This window comes from Colias eurytheme, chromosome 15 (assembly GCF_061535395.1).
Source record: "Colias eurytheme isolate Ceu_HAF_F1 chromosome 15, ilColEury1 Martin Lab GWU primary, whole genome shotgun sequence".
Classification (NCBI taxonomy): Eukaryota; Metazoa; Arthropoda; class Insecta; order Lepidoptera; family Pieridae; genus Colias; species Colias eurytheme.
The window spans coordinates 4,181,491-4,201,055 of record NC_142994.1 but is presented as its reverse complement, the minus strand read 5'-3'; the positions used below and the strand labels follow the sequence as shown (position 1 = coordinate 4,201,055).

General features: G+C 39.1%; 1 protein-coding gene across 1 annotated transcript in view; it reads right to left on the bottom strand.

The window, feature by feature from the left end:
• The window catches only part of LOC149902217 (uncharacterized), a 20,622-nt gene extending 1,057 nt beyond the window's left edge, over nt 1-19,565 (bottom strand). The window contains exons 1-3 of the mRNA XM_090110509.1: nt 19,269-19,565; nt 391-3,325; nt 53-120 (exon numbers count right to left, since the gene is read on the bottom strand). Of these exons, the coding sequence (XP_089966635.1) occupies nt 53-120; nt 391-3,325; nt 19,269-19,283 (3,018 nt within the window). The 5' untranslated portion in view covers nt 19,284-19,565. The remainder of the gene's footprint in view (nt 1-52; nt 121-390; nt 3,326-19,268) is intronic.

Here is a 19,565-nt window from a genome sequence, read left to right as displayed (position 1 = left end):
ATGTCGTACAATGAGAGAAGACAATGTATGTATAATGTGTAGAAATTATTACCTCATTTCCGTCAGAATTGCTTTCAAATGAATTATTTTCAGTAAACATTCGATTCTCCAAGTTGTTAACTGTAACAACAAAATAATAATACACATGAGACAATATGCAAGACACATACCAATGTAATTTATGTAATACAAACTAAGCCATCACTTATATAATATTGTGTCAAAATGTAGATATTAATCTAAAAAGATGTATAATGTATATTATGTTAGTTACATTTAAATTTTCTCAGCCACAGTTGTCAGCTAAGCCAAGCGTATAATTAACGATATTATTATTTTATATATTAGACAATATTATATTAAAAGGTAACGTAAGTATGTAACACTTACTAGTTTGATGCCATCCTTTTGAAAAGAGGTATGTTTGATCCCCAAAAGCAGGACGATTGGAGAAACGAGGTGATTTAAATGGTAAATTATCGTAGGATTCATCACTGCTGGATGATTGAGATTTTACTTTCTTATTGTATTCATACTCATTTGAGGAATTGGGTTTCTCCCGCCATGGTTTAGATGTCACTACATATACTTTTTCTTTTGTTAAAGGAGATATAGATGTTTGAATATATCCCCAAGGTGGAGGAGTGGTTGTTACCTTTCTAAACTTTGATGCAGCAGTGTAAATGTGAGGTTTATAATCATCATGTGATTCTTTGCTCTTCTCACTTTGATGATTTGTTTTAGTGCGTTCAATTGTATTGTATTGCTTAAATGGTTTCGGTGAAATGCTGCTCTTATTTTCCCTGACCACGTGTTGTATGCTACTTGAACCTTCGTGGTCGTAAATATCGTAATTGTAAGTATAAGCTTCCGTTGGCATGCTTGTTATCGGGCTTAACGTTGTCAAAAAATCATCAGGAATTTGTTTCGAGTACTTTTCATTAGACCTTGATTTTGCTGGAGCCCTGAAGTCTTTAGAATATTCTTGTTGTGTCCAATCATCAATGGTATGTTGTAACTTTATAATGTCGAATGGAGGTTCCTTGACATCATAGAAATCATTTACTGGAGGCGTGTTTAAGGGATCCGAATTATAATATTCTGTTACAGTAGATGTTGGTACTTCAGTAGTTGACATAAAACTTTCATAACTTTCCGTACTTGCATTTAAAATATTGGTTTCGGTTTTAGTATGGACCTTTCTAGGTTGGGCTTCTTTTTCTGAAGCTAGCGACCACTCTTTAAGATCATAATAATTATCGTTGTCTTGATGCCCGCTTGTATATGGAACAATTATTTGAACAACTTTAGACCTGTTGATGTTTTGTTCCTTTTTTGCAGGTGATATTTCTTGTGAAAAGTAATTCCTACTTTCATCCCAAGCACTTGTTAATGTTGAATCTTGAGGTGTTTCCGTGGTTGGAATTTCATCATATATTTCATATTCTTTTTTATTTCTAGGCGTAGAAGAAGTAACAAAGTTGGCAAAGTTTTTGTGGGGAGCACTAGGCTTCAGATATAGTAATGGTGAATCAATGTGCTGTAAATTACTCTCCGTGCGATATTTATCAATATCTTCATCTTTTAATCCTCTTAAATCAGCAAACACTGGCCTGTGATTTGATGGAACACTGAATGGTTGTTTTAATTCTGATGGTAGTATAGTATCATATAAATCATTTGCATAGTCAACTCCAGTACTTTCAAAACTAGAATCGGAATTCGTTTTTGATGCCGAAACGTGGTCTTCCGAAGCTTGTGGAGTAATATCATGATTATCATCAACAACAAAACTATTTGGAATATTTCTATATGACTTTGTCTGATTGGTTTTGGAACTATCAATATCAATAATAGGCGACTGAATGACAGTATGTGGATATTCTATAGAATGTACAAATTCAGCAATGGGAATACTTTTAGCAATGTTTACGTTATCCAAATGTTGTTCGATATTACTTATTTCTTTAATATTATTTGACAAATTATTTAGCGGTAAACGTCTAAATGGTCGTGCATTAAAAATAGGTGGCAAAGGTGACACACTTAAATTTGGTAATGCAACCGGTTGCAGTGTGTGTATGTGCCTACCTCTATTTAAGCTAAATGGTGCTGGATTAGCTAGGGCTATTGTGGAATTAGTATTTTGGTAAATGGGCTTACTATCCGGTAAAACTTCTGTTTTAATTTTTAATGATTCAGCACCAGTGATCGAATATGGAATATCTAAAGCATATGTATTAACTATAGGTTCTCCATATGAGTTTTTAAAACCGGTAGGCGATTCCACTTTAGGTAATTCAAATTCAGTTGATGGTTTAAGTGTACTAATATAATTACTATGATCCGTTATTTGATTATTTATCTGATAGTGAGAAAAACTTGATGTAGAAGGAGGAGGTTGTTGAGTTACAAATATCGAAGAACTTGGAATATAAGATGAACTTGGTACACCGTATGATGAACTCGGATTTCGGAAAGAAGAACTAGAACCAAAAGAATTACTTGATACTTCGTACGAAGACGTTACAAATGGATTATTACTTGAAAGAGAATGTGTACTTAAAGAAGATTCGTGTGGTATTGTGACAGTGTGAGTTGGGCTTGGAGGTCCATAAGTTGAGCTTACAGTACTGAAGCTTTCTTTGTATACTTGTTGAGGTAGTCCATAAGTGGCATGCGAGCCATCGGTAGTAAATGGCGTCTGATCCGACGTCTGCTTGTTAAATCTTTGAGGCACATTTTGAATTGTATTATACACATTAGAGGAAGCGGTTGGAATGGGTGAACCATATGTTTGTTTAATATTTTCTCTTTGATTTTTAGCTGACAAGTCGTATCTAATTACAGGTATCCATGGTGCTAAATTACAAGGATTGCAATTTTTTTGAACTTGTGGTATGTGATAATTGTTAGCATTTGCGTCATCGGAAGTCTGCTGCGAGGGAAATAGCCATTGTGATACTTTTTGGAAAATAGTTGGCGATGGAGTAGTTGTAAAAGGATGCGGAGGAGGAACAAAATTGAAATTGTACTGTTTGTAAAATGGTGCGGGAAACTTAAAATCACTAGGTGGAGAAATAGGGGGTAATGGAGGTTGAGGCGGTGGTGGCACTTGATACTGGTAGCCGAAGTCAACGTTTTGTTGCTGCGACCGTCCTGCTCCTCCGTGGAATGGCATAGGAATAATGGGTAGTGGCGGAGGCGGTGGCGGCCTCAATAATTCCCCAAACTGTGATGCTTCGTTTCTGTTATGGTATGTATGATCAATTGTTGGTTCGCAGCTGCATCTTGCAAATATGGCAACTAGTAACACTGGAACTGCCTGAAATAGAAAAATATTTACTTACTAATTTTATTTAGTAGAGAAATTGTTTTAACCGTTCATTTTGTAATTAGTTAGAAAATTAGAGAAACACGCGCCACACTGCCATTGTAACTACTTCCCACAAGTTATTCTTTACACTTTTCTCTTTCCCATACTATACTGTTGATAAATGTCGACGAAAGAAAATGCTAGTTACTATTATTACTAAATCATAATAAGCTTAAATTATTAATTAGGTAATAATTATACGTGCCATCTTTATATCATATTAATTAATTTTATGAAATATAAAAAATAATGTAGGTCATATAGGTTATTAGGTTTATTTTACCTAGGTATCTACACCTTGATAGTAATTTATACAGTAATATTCAGATTTGAAATAAAAATTCATGTAGAGTCAACACAATAGTCTGCTTAATTCTCGGAATATTTGGAGTTGGATAAGGAAAGCAGATATTTAAATAATATTTGGCTCAGGCGAATCTCGACCTAATAATAATTAAATAATAATTAAATAATAATTAAATAATAATTAATCCCAGGGATATCCTTTCAATCGAATTATGCTGTAGCGCAAATCTTAAACCTACTATAGTCAATTATTTATTGGTAGTTATAATATTCTCATAGTAGCTATATTATCTATCCGTGCCATTATTTTATATCACTGAAATCATTCCAAGTAATATTGAATGCATCACTCGTATCGAGAACAAATTTCAAAACTCTTGCCAGTCGTTTGGGCACATCACTTGAATAAATACGCGAATAAAAGTGAAATGTTTCTCGATGGGCTACTTGACCACAAACATCACGTAGTTTTGAAGGATTTTCGTACGCAGGAATCGAATTGGTGATCGATCGCATAATAAACAATAAGGTTATGTAAACTTGAAAAGAAACTGAAGTGAAACTGAACTTTTAAAATATTCTTCAATCAGAGAATAATAATATTTAAATTGAACTGATTTTAATTTTTATACTTGTATTGTAAAGTATAATTTTAGGTGATTAATGACTATTCAAATACAAATAATTTATCGTTATCGCAGTTACTTTTAAATTTGAAATACTTCGATGTATTAAACTACAATATATTTATAGCTGAGAATAATTATTTGAATTTGCGAAACCTTTGAGGAACTTATCATTTAAACCATACTGAAATTTAAAAACCAACTAGTAATTAAAACTTTTCAAAGCTTATTAAATGAAGTAATTAAAAGTTAATATGCTTTGAGATGTACCTCTTGCTATGTAAGAAGATCTTGTGGTCTTATCATTACGAATTACGTCATGATAACCATCTCTTGAGCACTTGGCCATTAACCTTACTTGAGGAATTCGGAAATTACTATATAAATAACCGTTAATCGTTAAATATTTTTTCCTAACACGATCTTAACATTTAATGCTTCCGTGAAATAATTATCATATTGTGTAATTTTAGATCTTAATTAATATAATTTAAGGAAGTCTAGCATTTCAACGGTTCACCGTCCATCCGTAGAAAGCAAGCGTTACAATTTATTACAATAATAATTGTAACATTTTAACTATCAATTTTTAAACGAATATATTGTATCTAATTAATTGGGTCGCGGGGAGGTTCTTGTCCTCTACTATCGTGATAATATCTGTATTTAATCGTATTTTATATCATACTTGTAGGAAACGCAAAGAAGCGAGTTCCTTAATAATATAACACCCATCGTATTTTCACCTGACTGCGTTTAGAAAATATGTTGTTAGTGATTTGTGTATTTCTTTGTCACATCCTGTAGCGCTAGTGCAAGACTGTGCTAGATAATAGAGATGATGAAGTGCGAATTATGAACATCACGCTGGATTTATTATATTTATAGATTTTTGTTATATTTTGCGACATTTTATTTACTACATAGTTACCATCACATGGTTTTCCAAAACGTATTAATAATGTGGTTTAATGAATTCATATTTAAATATTTTACCCAGTCGTGTTTTGATAATTATTATTTTTCACGAATGCTAATGCAACAAACTTGAAAAATTTCATAACGACTACGAAAAATATTATGAAGAATGATTCATTCATCAACTATAAGGTATTTATAATCTCGTTTTAAAGGTCAAAAGGAAGACCAATGACCCCAACAAGTTCGCACGCTTCTACCATTACTTTTACTTAATTACACCACAAATCGCTATTCCTATGTCATAAGATCATTTTCTTCAGTCGAAAGTGAAAACTGGGTTAAGGTAATAACTTTATGTTGAAGAACAATGGTTTTGAATAATATGAGATAATTTGAATTTTGCATTCCACGTTTGCTACTTTTTATACAAACAAGTGAAGTTTTTTGTTATAAAATATAACTTTACAGTTCTCTTTAATTGGTAATCTTTTATTTGAGTATATTTTTTTATAACAGCTTATCAAGAGTTATTTTTAATTTTTAAGTTTCGGAAGTGTTACCTACTTGTTATAATAAATTTTAATTTTACAATTTATAACATCACTTTTACCAAATTGTTACACAATTTTAAAATTCTTATAAAATCTTAGAGCTTATGATATAAATACTTTAATTAACAGTCTTCTTATGAATATCATCGTACTATTAACTTTAAAAAAAGATATTACGGCTCTATATTTCTTTGAAATTCATGTTTAATTCAATGACATAGCATTCCAACAAGATATAATTGATAAGGAAGGTTACAGGTCAATTTAGAGACATTCTCGTGAGTATATGAGATGAAAAATCTTTACAATTAGAAACCTAATGCGCCTTTTAAACTCTTGTCAGATTAATGTTTCACGAAGAGAGTTGCCGGAAAATTTCAATGAATAAAATCTCAAATGTGTTAATTTGATCTACGTAATTTAACAAAATAGTACGTAATCAATTTTTATCAAAACCTGTAGGTATTAAGTGGTAGGATTTTAATGACCAGGCCAGGTAAAGTTTATCTGGATAACCCGTAATTATATGTTACAAAAACGACCATTTAGGGACATTTACGCACTTGAAGAAATTATTTTGATAAAAGAAACAGTAGTAAATCATATAGAAATCGGATGAAAACATGGCGTTTGCGCTAAAAACAGGAAATGGAGGTTAATGGCTGGAAGATGATTTGTCGTTTTATTTCATGTCCGGATTTCGTGTTACTTGCATCTTGTCATGCACATCGGTTATTATGGGTGTGAAAATAATATACAAATGTATGCTATTATAAAAACACGAGAGAATCTCAGTGGGCCAGTATGTCTTACTACGTACTATTATGGTAATTAATAACTAGTTCATAGACATCCAGAGTATGGCGGTTTTTAATATTGGTTTGTGACAGGGAACCATTCAATACCATAGTTTGTATGCAAATAAAAAAATATGCGCATTCGAACATAAAAATCTCAAAATTTCTTCATAATTATAATCTCTTTGTACAAACAATTAAATGCTATGTACGGAACAAGACAAGGACTATCAGCCTTGCTCAAAACATAAGGTTGTAAATACTTATACAAAATATCCAAGTTCAAGAAAGACCTCAAATTGGTACTTTTACAATTTTTATAACCAGTATTAGATAACATATATAAAGCATTACCTCACTATTACGCAAAATCTAGACACGATACAATTATTTCGTGTAATATTTTTTGTATATAAAATAATTTGATTCAGAATAAAGGTATTTTTACATTTACAATAATAAAACACTTTATAATGCGCTACATTATGCATTGATATGGTACTTTTTAATATAAAAATATTTATTTAGATAATGTTCAAATAAATATGTTATTTATATTTTATTATTATGTAAAATATGTCAAAATAAACGCTCATTTTACAAAAAAATAAAGCAACTGCTCGAAAATTATTTCATTTACTATTTAATTTAGGTCACTCTTATTTTCACTACTAGGAAAGTATAAGAAGAAAATAAGGACATAGGAACATAAAGGTCTTGGAATTTCGCACCAATGTGCTATTCCCGATAATATTATTTACCGATATTACACCATAAGCTACTACACTCTATAGCCTTTTTGAAAAGTATCTCATCGACCACATTTTGTCCTGGGAAGCCAAATTGAAATAACCTCATACATTATAAAGCTCCAATCGATATTGTGTGGTTAGTTGATTACTTTGATAACTTATCGATACATTTTAAGATCACATCACGTTCGATTTCAATAAAAAACGAAAGTGACCATCGCATTCCTATATCATATAATTATGGTCATTCGAAATAATAGCTGAATCATGCAATGGTGATCTTCAAATCCCATAGTGTACGATCTCATAATAATTGATTGAACGATCAGGATCTACGTAAAAACTAACAATGAACCTTTAAAAAAGTTTCTTTTTTTTCTTAACATAAAATACTGAGAGCGTATACGTATAAGGGCCAATTTTTCAATGCTTGGATAAAACTTATCCGTTACCACGGGTAATACGCCAAATATAAAGTTTTATTTGTTTGATACCTATATGTATACATATTATGTCTTGTCAATGGGCAAAGTTTGTGATAAATCTGCAAATGGATGTTATGTTACATACATAAATGGTCAGACATTAAGCTAACATCCGTTCATTTAGAGAAAATAATCATTATTACATTAGGAAGGTGAAAGGTCTATTTTTATAACCATAAAATACATCAAATATGTTCCACTGCATAATCTATTTTAAAAGTATGAAAGAATTTATACTTTTAGAGTTCTAACTGTGTGACCTAGTTTCGTTAGACTTAGGGTTTAATGAAACCTATAGGCTATAGGCACTCAAATATTATGGTATGTTTGGTTATTCTATTATCAAAAATGAAAATACATGGCAATGGCAAATCGTCTGCTTGTTACGGTTAAGTAGTAGGTAGTAGGTACCTATTCTCCGAACTGACTTCACTGTTTAGGGAACAGATGTAGAAAAAGCAAAGGCCACATTAGTTTTATTTTATGTTCTTATCCGATTTACACACTCTGTATCGTAATATAATAAAAAAAATATAATTATTTCACCTACAATGTTTAATTTTATCTTCACGTGTGTAGTGTTAAAAACTATTCAGTAATGCTTAATGAATGGTTTGTAACTGTAATTATCTATCACTACGATTAACCGGTGCTTGACGCGATAATTTTCTTTATTTACATAGATTTCCGCGCTTTGTTTAAATTGCTATGTTACATAACTGATGAATGACAATGAAAAAAATTTACGCACTAGTACTTACTATAATTATTCACATTCCAACATTATGATCGTGATGTATATTTTACCAATATTTACAATTATTATTTTTAAAAGATCAATTTTCATATGATTTTTTTGTAGTTTAACTGATAATAAAGTTTAAGGCAGTGAGAAAATATAACTATTTTCATTCCATTTAAGTAATCTAAGCTATCGTCCTTTTTATGTTTGGCACAGAATTGAACCCGATGGATCTACGAAACGCTCTTATTAAAACAAATACGAAAGTTTTAACACCGATCTCATATTATGTGTATTAGAGTGTGATGACCCAAACAAATTAACCGATTAATATGACGAGATTTTATTTGAATCGTTTCATGCGATATAGCATAATAGTTTCCATTTTCTGTGAAAGTCAACGCAACGTATTTGTTTTGAGTTATATGCATTTTTCGAAGAATCGTTACTCACTCCCTGAACACTCTGATAGTTTAACAAAAAGAATTAACACGCTCTGTGGCACATGAATTTAAGCAAGCGCCTCGACAATATTATATCTTTTACGAGCTGGGTGAGAAAATACGCTTTCACGGGCTTAACAAACACATTCCCAGACATAACAATTGGATAGAACAATGATCAGTTCCAAAGCACTCGGCTTTATGATCTAAGTTCAACATTAGCGGTCCGTGAGATATGCTCTGCAGACAAACATCTTCTAATGGCAGGAACACGAATTAAACATTACTTCGTTGTTTTATAATATCGATTTCACTCTAAATGTAATGTGTTAACAATCTATTTACATTGAATTGGACACAGAACGTACGTATGTACTATGTAGATAATATGTAAGATGTCACCATTGCTTAACTTTCATGGTTGAGTATAATAATATATTCCTACTTTCTTTTCTACATTACTTAATCAATACGTATTGTTAGTGTAAATATTATGTAGCAGTTTTGGTAATTATTTGCGTGTTTTTGAACGTTTCTCTCATTGACCGATATAACTTATACACAAATAATTTAATACTATGCCTTGTATTTATAATTTATATATTTTTTACATAAAGTCAAGGTATGTAAAAAGTAGAACTATTACTGGATAGACCGAAAAATTTTAGCTGATAGGTTACAACATAAATGTAACGCAAGGTAGAGACTGATAGAGCTTTGAAGACGTTTTATTAATATGTAGTAACTAGTATAAGCTTTGTAAAAGTAGCTAGCTAGCTTCCTAAGCTAATTGTTTAACTTTATTTGTTGAAGTTGAAATAAATCGATTTATCAGAAATCGCATCTCAGTATTAAATAATTACCAGCAGGGCGGACGAACAACTACTACAACTTACTACAAATATATCTACGATCATGAAATCGAAAGCTAAAGTTCAATGCGATGAGCACGGAACTAAGAGATAGTATTAATGGGATAGGAAGTGTTAATGTCGGCTGAAGGCCCTCTCTTAGTGGACTGTAGTGGTGTGGGGGTTTGCAAATAATACAAACAATTATTTCTTCATACGTAGAGGGCCAGGGTGCCGAGCCGGAGCGGAGTTATTCTTCTTGCTTTTCTGAAGCGCGGGTGGAACTGGAATGCCGTGACGCAACCGGTTTTGCGTCCATATTTATACTTTGCGCGTTATCCCCTCCACTCCGGCTGGCCACGCCCCTTACCTCACTCTTTATTTCTCAAATATTTACTTATACATAAATTTACAGTTTTATTGTTTTTATTACAATCATTATAACATATTATTCTAATATAACATCCATAATGTACTCCGCCAGCGCCCCGTTTAGACTGCGCGCACAATTCTTTACAAATTTTCTTTTATACTACCCCGTCCCCCGCTTCAGGTGTATAAATATACTGCGGGGGACGGCGTGTGCGCTCAGTCGCGGACGTGACGCTGTCGCATGACGAAATACACAATTAAATCTTAATATCACACTTAAAACAATTAAAATATTCACAAAACATAAAGAAAACATAAACATTCACTAATATACGAAAGACATAAACATTTACTAATATCATCTTAAGAAACACAAACATTTACAATCTGCAATTAAACATCTACAATATCAAAACAAAATATAAACATTTACTATTCCACTAAACATTCTTAACACAATAATAATCTTTCAGGCATAAGCCTTCATAAATCTTTATGCAATTGACAACACAAATAACTTTACGTACGAACTGTTCCTTATACTTTACTATACGAATAATCCTTCAGGCATAAGCCTTCAGGATTTTATACTGAACACTTATTTTACTCTACTAGACTAGTTAGATAATTTGCTTTACAAAACATAAACTTTTCAATATAACTAGAACAAATACGTATTTCTTTTCATACTAATTATTTTATAAGCCTTCAGGCGTAAGCCTTCAGGATTCTAACGTTATATTTACAATAAATTAGGTACTTTACGGTTTGTCGTGCACATTTCTCCCGCCGTCGCACTCTGCGATTTGAACTGGTAGCACGACGATCTTCTTGGTGGGCCGCCGGAGGATTCTGCCGCCGCTGGTCTCCACGTCGACCACTCGCACCTCGCCGTCCTTGCCGGGATACGTAGCGACGACTCGTCCTCGGGGCCACGTGTTCCTTGGTTGATTGGAGTCGCACACGATGACCAGGTCGCCGATCTTGGGGGCCGCGCCGCTTGCGTGGGGCTCCCGCCGCTGTTGGAGTACGGGCAGGTACTCTCGCACCCAGCGTCGCCAGAAGGTGTCGGCGAGCTGCTGCGCGCGCTTCCAGTGTGTGCGCGCTGTTGTTTGGTCTTCCTCGATGGTGCAGGGTGGCGGCACGTAGCAGTTGGAGCCCAGCAGGATCATATTCGGTGTGATGGCGGGCGGCACGTCGGGGGTCATGGCCACATGAGTGAGTGGGCGTGAGTTTACGGTGGCTTCTACTTCGGCGAGGAGTGTGGCGAGCGTCTCGTCACTCGGGCGCTGCTCGTGAAGCGTGTGGCGTAGGGCTTCTTTCACGGTGCGTACCATGCGCTCCCACGCGCCGGCCATGAATGGGGCGGCCGGCGGAAGGAAGCGCCAGCTGATGCGGCGGGCTGCGGCTTCTTCTTCAAGTGCGGCCCACGCGTCCGTGAGCTCTCTGTTGGCCGCGCGGAAGCACGTTGCGTTGTCACTCCATATCTCGGCCGGGCAGCCGCGCCGCGCTATGAAGCGGCGCAGCGCGTTGATCGCTGAATCGGTGCTGAGTGACACGACGACCTCCAGATGTATGGCACGCGATGTTAAGCACGTGAAGAGGGCCACGTAGCGCTTCTCTCGATGGCGGCCGACGGTTACCTCTTGCGGGCCGAAGTAGTCGAGTCCGGTGAATGTGAATGGGCGCGCGTGATGCGCGAGGCGTGCGGCGGGCAGGTTGCCGGTCGATGGGCGCGCGGGTTTGGCGCGCAGCAGGCGGCAGCGCGGGCAGCTCTTCAACACCTCCTTTGTCGCGGGTCGTATTCTTGTTATCCACAGTCTTTGTCTTAGTTCGTTTACTACAATTTCGACGCCGCCGTGATGCAGTTTTTCATGTATGTGTTGTATATAGAGCTGCGTATACTTGTGTTTTCCGTCGAGCACTGTCGGGTTTGCGGCCTCTGCCTCGATCGCGCTGGCTTCATTCACTCTTCCTCGTAGTTTCAGTATTCCGTTCTCGTCTAAGGCGACACTTAATCCCGCTAGCGGACCTTGATATTTTTCAGTGAGCGGGTGTCCTTGTTGTAGTATCGCTATCTCTTTCCCGTACGTTGTTTTCTGTGCTAATTTTACAAGTGTGTTTTCCGCGGCGCGTAGGTGGCGCGCACTTAATATTCTATATTTTCTTTCTTCATTGTTTGGACGCGAGACGATTTTTTCATTGTTCTTTTTCACATTTCTTTTCCACGTCGCGTCTTTTTCTTCATTTTTTCTTGTACGTTTTCGACGTGTTGCATTGACGAGTTGTTTGGGGCGACGACAGAGTTCGATGAATTGCAGTACGCGGGCCGTTGTGCGCACTAGCCGAGTCCATGTTGAGAAGCGCTCGATGTTGATGAATGCGGGGGCGGGGTCCGACGTGTTCAGCGCGCCGCATTTTTCTTTTTCTTCGCCCGTGTCGGTGATGATGTTTTCTTTCTTCTCAACCGGCCAGTCGCATTCTTCGTAGCGGAGGAAGTCTGGACCGGTGAACCATCGGTGTTGCGGGTCGAAGTCAGCGGGGGTGTTGCGTGTAGCGTCGTCCGCCGTATTGTGCGCCGTAGGGACCCAGCGCCATTCATCCTTTTTCGTGAGGTCTTCTATTTCGGCTAGCCGGTGCGCCACGAATGTTTTATATGTACGTGGCTCGCTGCGTATCCATGCAAGTGCTGTTCTTGAGTCGCTCCAATACACTTTTCTTTTGAAGGCGAAGTCGTGACCTTCCTCGACTGTTCGTGTGAGGCGTGCTCCGAGCAGGGCGGCTTGCAGCTCCAGACGTGGGATCGATATCGGTTTCGTGGGCGTGACCCTGCTTTTCGCGGCGGCGATCGCGATGTTTATCGATCCGTCGGCGCGCGTCGCTCTTATGTACACGACTGCTGCGTATGCTTCTTCGCTGGCGTCCACGAATGTGTGTATCTCTCTCTCAGCCGCGGGTTCGTAGTCATAGCAGCGTGGGATGCGGAGCGCGTCGAGATGCTGAATATTCGCCACCCAGTTTTCCCAGCGATGTTGTAGCGCGCCGGGAATGGGGTCGTCCCAGCCGGTGTTGTACTTCCACGTATCTTGCATTATTCTTTTCGCCGGTGTGAGGATGGGCGCGATGAGGCCGAGTGGGTCGAAGACCGACATGATGAGACTGAGGGCTTCTCTCTTCGTAGGTGTTCGCTTATTTTCGATTATTTCCTGTGGCACACGTTTTGTGTTTACGCGAAAACCGATGTAGTCTTGTTTCACGTGCCAGAGTAGTCCCAATGTTCGCTCTGTCTCGCTCCCGCCGATCTCGACGGTGGTCGCCCCGGTGTTCGTAAAGCTTCTTATCGCGTTTTCATTGTTCGATGCCCACCCACGCAGCTCGAAGCCGGCGTATCGATGTATGCGATCGACGTGCGCCGTTATCTCCCTGGCTTCATCTTCGGTCGCGTAGCTATGTATATAGTCGTCCATATAATGGTTCTCTTGAATCGCGCGTGCGGCTGCCGGACTCTCGTGCGCGTGTTCTTGCGCGTTTCTATTCTTGATGTAGAGTGCGGTGCACGGTGATGAAGAGGCGCCGAAGATGAGCGATGTCATACGATATTCATCGGGCGGCCCGTCGTCGCGTCGATCGCCACGCCAGAGGAAGCGTAGCGCGTCACGGTCTTCTTCAATGATTTTTATCTGCATGAACATTTCCTTGATGTCGGCGGACACGGCGATTGGATGTTGACGGAACTTCATGATGACGGCAGGCAGAGATTGTAGCAGGTCGGGCCCGGGCAGCAGCATGTCGTTGAGAGAGCGGCCGTGTGACTTAGCGGCCGCGTCGTGCACCAGACGAATCTTCGCTTTGTCCGGGTTAATCACTGGAAAGTGCGGGAGGTACCACACTCTCCCGCCGGTGGGCGGAGTCTGCGCCCTCTCTGCGTAGCCGGACGAGAGTAGATTTTCTATTCTTTCTTCATATTGTTTCTTCAGCTCTCCGTCTTTGTCCAATTTCTTTTCTAATGTCTTCAATCTTTTCAATGTGTCGCCGTAGTTGTTCGGTGTATCAGCGGACTCGTCTCTCCATAGGAGTCCGGTTTCATATCGGCCGGACGGCAGGCGTTGACTTTTCTTTTCCAATATGCTGAGTGCCTGCTGCTCCGGGTCGCTGCGCTGTCTTTTGGGTTCGATGCCGATGGATTCTAATTCGAAGTATTTCTTCATCATATTTTCGAGTGTGTCAGGTGACTTCTCCGCTTCCGAGAGATGAGAACAGAACAAAACTGGGTGCTTGTTCGAGGAGCGGCAGCCGTGCAGGACCCATCCTAATAATGTCTTCGAAGCGACGGGCTGATTCCTCTTGCCGTGCCGTAGTTTTCGCGTTATAATGAGCTCCCAGTTGTCTTGCCCTATCAGCAGCTTCGGTGTCGCATTTTCATACAGTAGGTCCTCTTGCAGGTCGTGCAGATGGTTGCAGCGGGCGATGTCACTCTCGCGGATGGACTGCGTGAATGCGTGGAGCTGGTGCACGGTGCGGGCGTTGTCTAATGCGTATTCTTTTTCTTCATGTCGTCCTCGTACTCGTGCCTTCACTCTCTTGCTGTATTCGTGTTCATTCTCGTGCCCATTCACGCCTTGAATTGTGATGGACTCGCGTGGCCCGTCGAGACCCAGCTGCTCTGCAAGCGCCGTTTCGATGATGGTCACCGTGCTTCCCTCGTCGAGCAGCGCGTACGTGTCGCATTTTCCTTTCGGTCCCATGATGGTGATGGGAGCGATCTTCAGATACGCGCGGCGGCGCGTAGGTTGCTCCGACGTGGCGCTGTTGATGTTAATCGCTGACACTAGGACTTTCTCTTCACTGGCTTGCGGTTGCGCTGTTTCTTCAATTTTCTTTTCCGCTGTCTTGGTATGGTGGAGCATCTTGTGGTGCTTCATGGTGCACCCGTTGAGGCCGCAAGGACGAGCGCGGCATGTTGCTCGTTGATGTTTGCTTCGAAGACAGCGGAAGCACACTCGATATTTCTTCGCTATTTCCCATCGTGTATTTACGTCGCTGTTCGTAAATTGTCGACACTCGACGAGTTTGTGCTCTCGCTCGCACATCGGGCATCTTGTTTCTCGCTCGCTCGCGTCGTTCGTTGCGTAGGCTCGCTCCGTCCTTTTCCTTGTTTCTGTATCTAATGGAGCGTAGCTGGAGCACTTGTCTGCTTCTTTATTCAGGAATTCTGCGAGCTTTTTCAGTAGCGGTGTCTTGTCGCGTTCGTCGGCAGCGAAGTCGTACCATTTATTCTTCATGATCGGCGTCAGCTTTTCCAGTACCTGCCGCAGCATTTCCGGGCTGTGCAGGTATTCTTGTTTTCTTAAAACTTCGACGGTGGCGACGATATTCGATATTTTATTTGCGAATATGCAGATGTCCCGCGGGTTGTCCGTTACTCGCGGCAGCGACTTGATTTTTTCCATTTCGCCCAGAACCAGCGCGTCTGGGCGGCCGAACCTCCTCTGCAGGGCTTCAATGATTTTCTCGGGTCCGGTGTGCGATATGAGTAGGGCGGTGACGGCTTCTAGGGCTGCTCCTTTCAGCGCCTTTCTCAATCGTGCGACGTTTTCCCCGTCGGTGAATCCTTCTTCAGTTTCTTCATACGATGCCTTGAATGATAGCCACTCGTGACTGGAGCCGGTGAACGTTGGTAGTTCACCGCCGTATCTTATTACTTTTCTTTGGCTTCTTGCGACTTCATTGAAGGCGGTTACAATTGCCGCAACTTCTGGTGACCGCGTGGGCGGGTATTTCTCCGGTTCCCGTGGCCCGTCGTCCTGTTCCTGGCGGGCCCCCCATCCTCGATCTTCCTTGTTGTCGGCGTTCTTCGCTGTATAGCGTGGCGGTGAGAGCTGGCGAGTCGGGTTGGCGGCGGGTGGCAGTGGCTGGCTTAAATGTTGTTCCAACCATGACTCGACCCGTCGTTCCGGTTCGTAGTCCTCTTCTTCCTCTTCCGTTGTTGATTCTTCTTCGGCGCGTATTCTTTCCAGCCGCGCCTTTTCCAGTTCTGCTGCGGCCTTCGCTTGTTCCAGCTTCAGTTCGGCTAGGCGCTCTTTCACCTCCAACTCCGCGAGGAGTCTCTTGCGGGAGGCTACGGAGCGCCGCGACCGCACCTCTGATGCCTGGCGGAGCGTCTTCGAGCGGCGTGCTGGCGACCCGGCGGCGACGTTCGATGGCGCCGCGAGAGCGGCGTTTGTATTCAGGTGTACGTTGCTCGTCGGCGCCGCGGAGGCGGCGGTCGTCGGCGCGTCGGTGTTGTCGGCTGGCGCCGCGAAAGCGGCGTTTGTGTATCCCACGACGGGTGACGGTGCTGGCTGCAACTTGTCGACGGGCATGGTGCTCGGCGTAGCTGGCGTCGAGCTGCTCTTCTCCTCTGTCCTCGTCGTTCTCGTCGCGGTCGTGCAGGTCTCCGATGTCCCCGTAGTGTAGCTCGTTTCTCCCGACGTATTTGTAGACGACGTTCCTGTGGCGGTGGCGGTCGCTTCTGATGCTGATGGTGTTGTTCCTCTTCCGCTCCGGCTTCTCGTGTTCATTTTTCTTCTTATCCGGCTCGAAGCTGACCAATGTTAATGTCGGCTGAAGGCCCTCTCTTAGTGGACTGTAGTGGTGTGGGGGTTTGCAAATAATACAAACAATTATTTCTTCATACGTAGAGGGCCAGGGTGCCGAGCCGGAGCGGAGTTATTCTTCTTGCTTTTCTGAAGCGCGGGTGGAACTGGAATGCCGTGACGCAACCGGTTTTGCGTCCATATTTATACTTTGCGCGTTATCCCCTCCACTCCGGCTGGCCACGCCCCTTACCTCACTCTTTATTTCTCAAATATTTACTTATACATAAATTTACAGTTTTATTGTTTTTATTACAATCATTATAACATATTATTCTAATATAACATCCATAATGTACTCCGCCAGCGCCCCGTTTAGACTGCGCGCACAATTCTTTACAAATTTTCTTTTATACTACCCCGTCCCCCGCTTCAGGTGTATAAATATACTGCGGGGGACGGCGTGTGCGCTCAGTCGCGGACGTGACGCTGTCGCATGACGAAATACACAATTAAATCTTAATATCACACTTAAAACAATTAAAATATTCACAAAACATAAAGAAAACATAAACATTCACTAATATACGAAAGACATAAACATTTACTAATATCATCTTAAGAAACACAAACATTTACAATCTGCAATTAAACATCTACAATATCAAAACAAAATATAAACATTTACTATTCCACTAAACATTCTTAACACAATAATAATCTTTCAGGCATAAGCCTTCATAAATCTTTATGCAATTGACAACACAAATAACTTTACGTACGAACTGTTCCTTATACTTTACTATACGAATAATCCTTCAGGCATAAGCCTTCAGGATTTTATACTGAACACTTATTTTACTCTACTAGACTAGTTAGATAATTTGCTTTACAAAACATAAACTTTTCAATATAACTAGAACAAATACGTATTTCTTTTCATACTAATTATTTTATAAGCCTTCAGGCGTAAGCCTTCAGGATTCTAACGTTATATTTACAATAAATTAGGTACTTTACGGTTTGTCGTGCACAGGAAGTATGCTTTATGTATAAAATAAAATCATTTACTATGCTGACTTCTTCTGGTGTTGGGAAAAGTCATTGGTATAGCCGAGGTTATTTAATATTTATGTACGTTTTACATCTCTCGTAGATCAAAAGCTTAAAACTTACAGGTTTTGTTTAGTTCTAAGTCTTGGTAAATAATAATATGAAAAAATATATTCGTTACATAGGAATTGCGTAGCATAATAACTAATATGATATTATGTTTCACTTTTTACTCAAACTAGCAAAGTAACAAAGTTGTAAAACTTTGTCAATTCTGTCACAGATTCTGTGCTGCACGTGCTGCACTTCCAAAAATTCTCTTAGATGTATTATAATTTATAACCCAGTTATACACAATATTATATTATTTTAATTTTATCCTATCTTTATTTAATAGCATAAATATTAAAATCTGGTTACTTAAGCAAATCGTAATATTATTTATACAAACAATGCTCACAGCTATAATATTAAAGTGAGAAATTTAATTAATTTTCTTTAAAACGTTTATGACGATTATAAACATTATAATACATATATTTGAAACTTTTCCAACCAAGAACATAATAATCTCAAGTCAATCATAAAGCTCTCATAACACAAAGACACTGGTAAACATAATGACTTTGCATTTTGTATAAAAACGTACAATTTCTTTTTCTTATAAAATGACACTGGCGAGTAACAAAATACGTTCATGGAACATTAAAAATATTCACTGTCAGAGCGATGAAATGTTTACGCAACGGAAAAAGGTGGTCCCAAAATTGCCGCGAGCTTTAAGTAACCTTCAATATTTACTTTAACAATTTACTTTGGACCTTATCTGTTTGTTTTTAAATTCCTCTATCGAAACATCCGTGTGAATATGAACTTCCACACAATTAGTTTGAACTAATTTAGCTCAGAGTTATCATAAAAAGTAATGATTATACCATAACAATTAATCTTAGTTGATTGGTTAGTGATAGGATGGTTGTAGATGAACTCGTATGGTCTGTGTAGTTAAGAAGTACAAGATCAATACAAAATATTGTATGTATTTTCTCCAGATAAATATTAGAAATAACTACAGTAAGAAAAATATCATCGTGATATTTTTTTTTTGATAAATAATTTATACTTAGTCGGAAGTCCCGGCTTCTCACAAGTTGACCCGTAATAAAGAACATTATTATTATTTATTGTTTATACATTATATTTAACCTTTTTTTACTTTCTAAAAAATAGTTTTCTTTTTGTTGAAATGAACAAATTACAAACAAAAAAATTATTAATAAGAACGTAAATATAAAGTTATGAACATCAAAAAAACTTAGACGAAGACGTAGATTAAACGAGAAACTAAACATGAATGAATTGAAGCTCCCAGGAAGCTTTAATTAATAACATAAAGTGGGTAGATGCGATAAACTTACTGATAGCGTCGCCATTATCTCCAATAATATGATTCAATCACTCAATTTATATGTTCATCACTTTACACCTGTTCACAAATCCAGACGTCACCTTACATAGTTACATTCCTGACTCATATCGCAAGCCATGCCTCACTATAACGTGTTATCAGTGAAGACGTTGAAGATGTACAGGCTTGCGGTTAAAGCACGAAAAGTCGGTTCCCAAGAGAGAAATGCGTAAGTGAACAATGGTGGAGGCTGCGCGCAAGTCGAAAGGTGGGCAAAAAGCGAATGAGCGCTAGGTGAAGCGGTGCG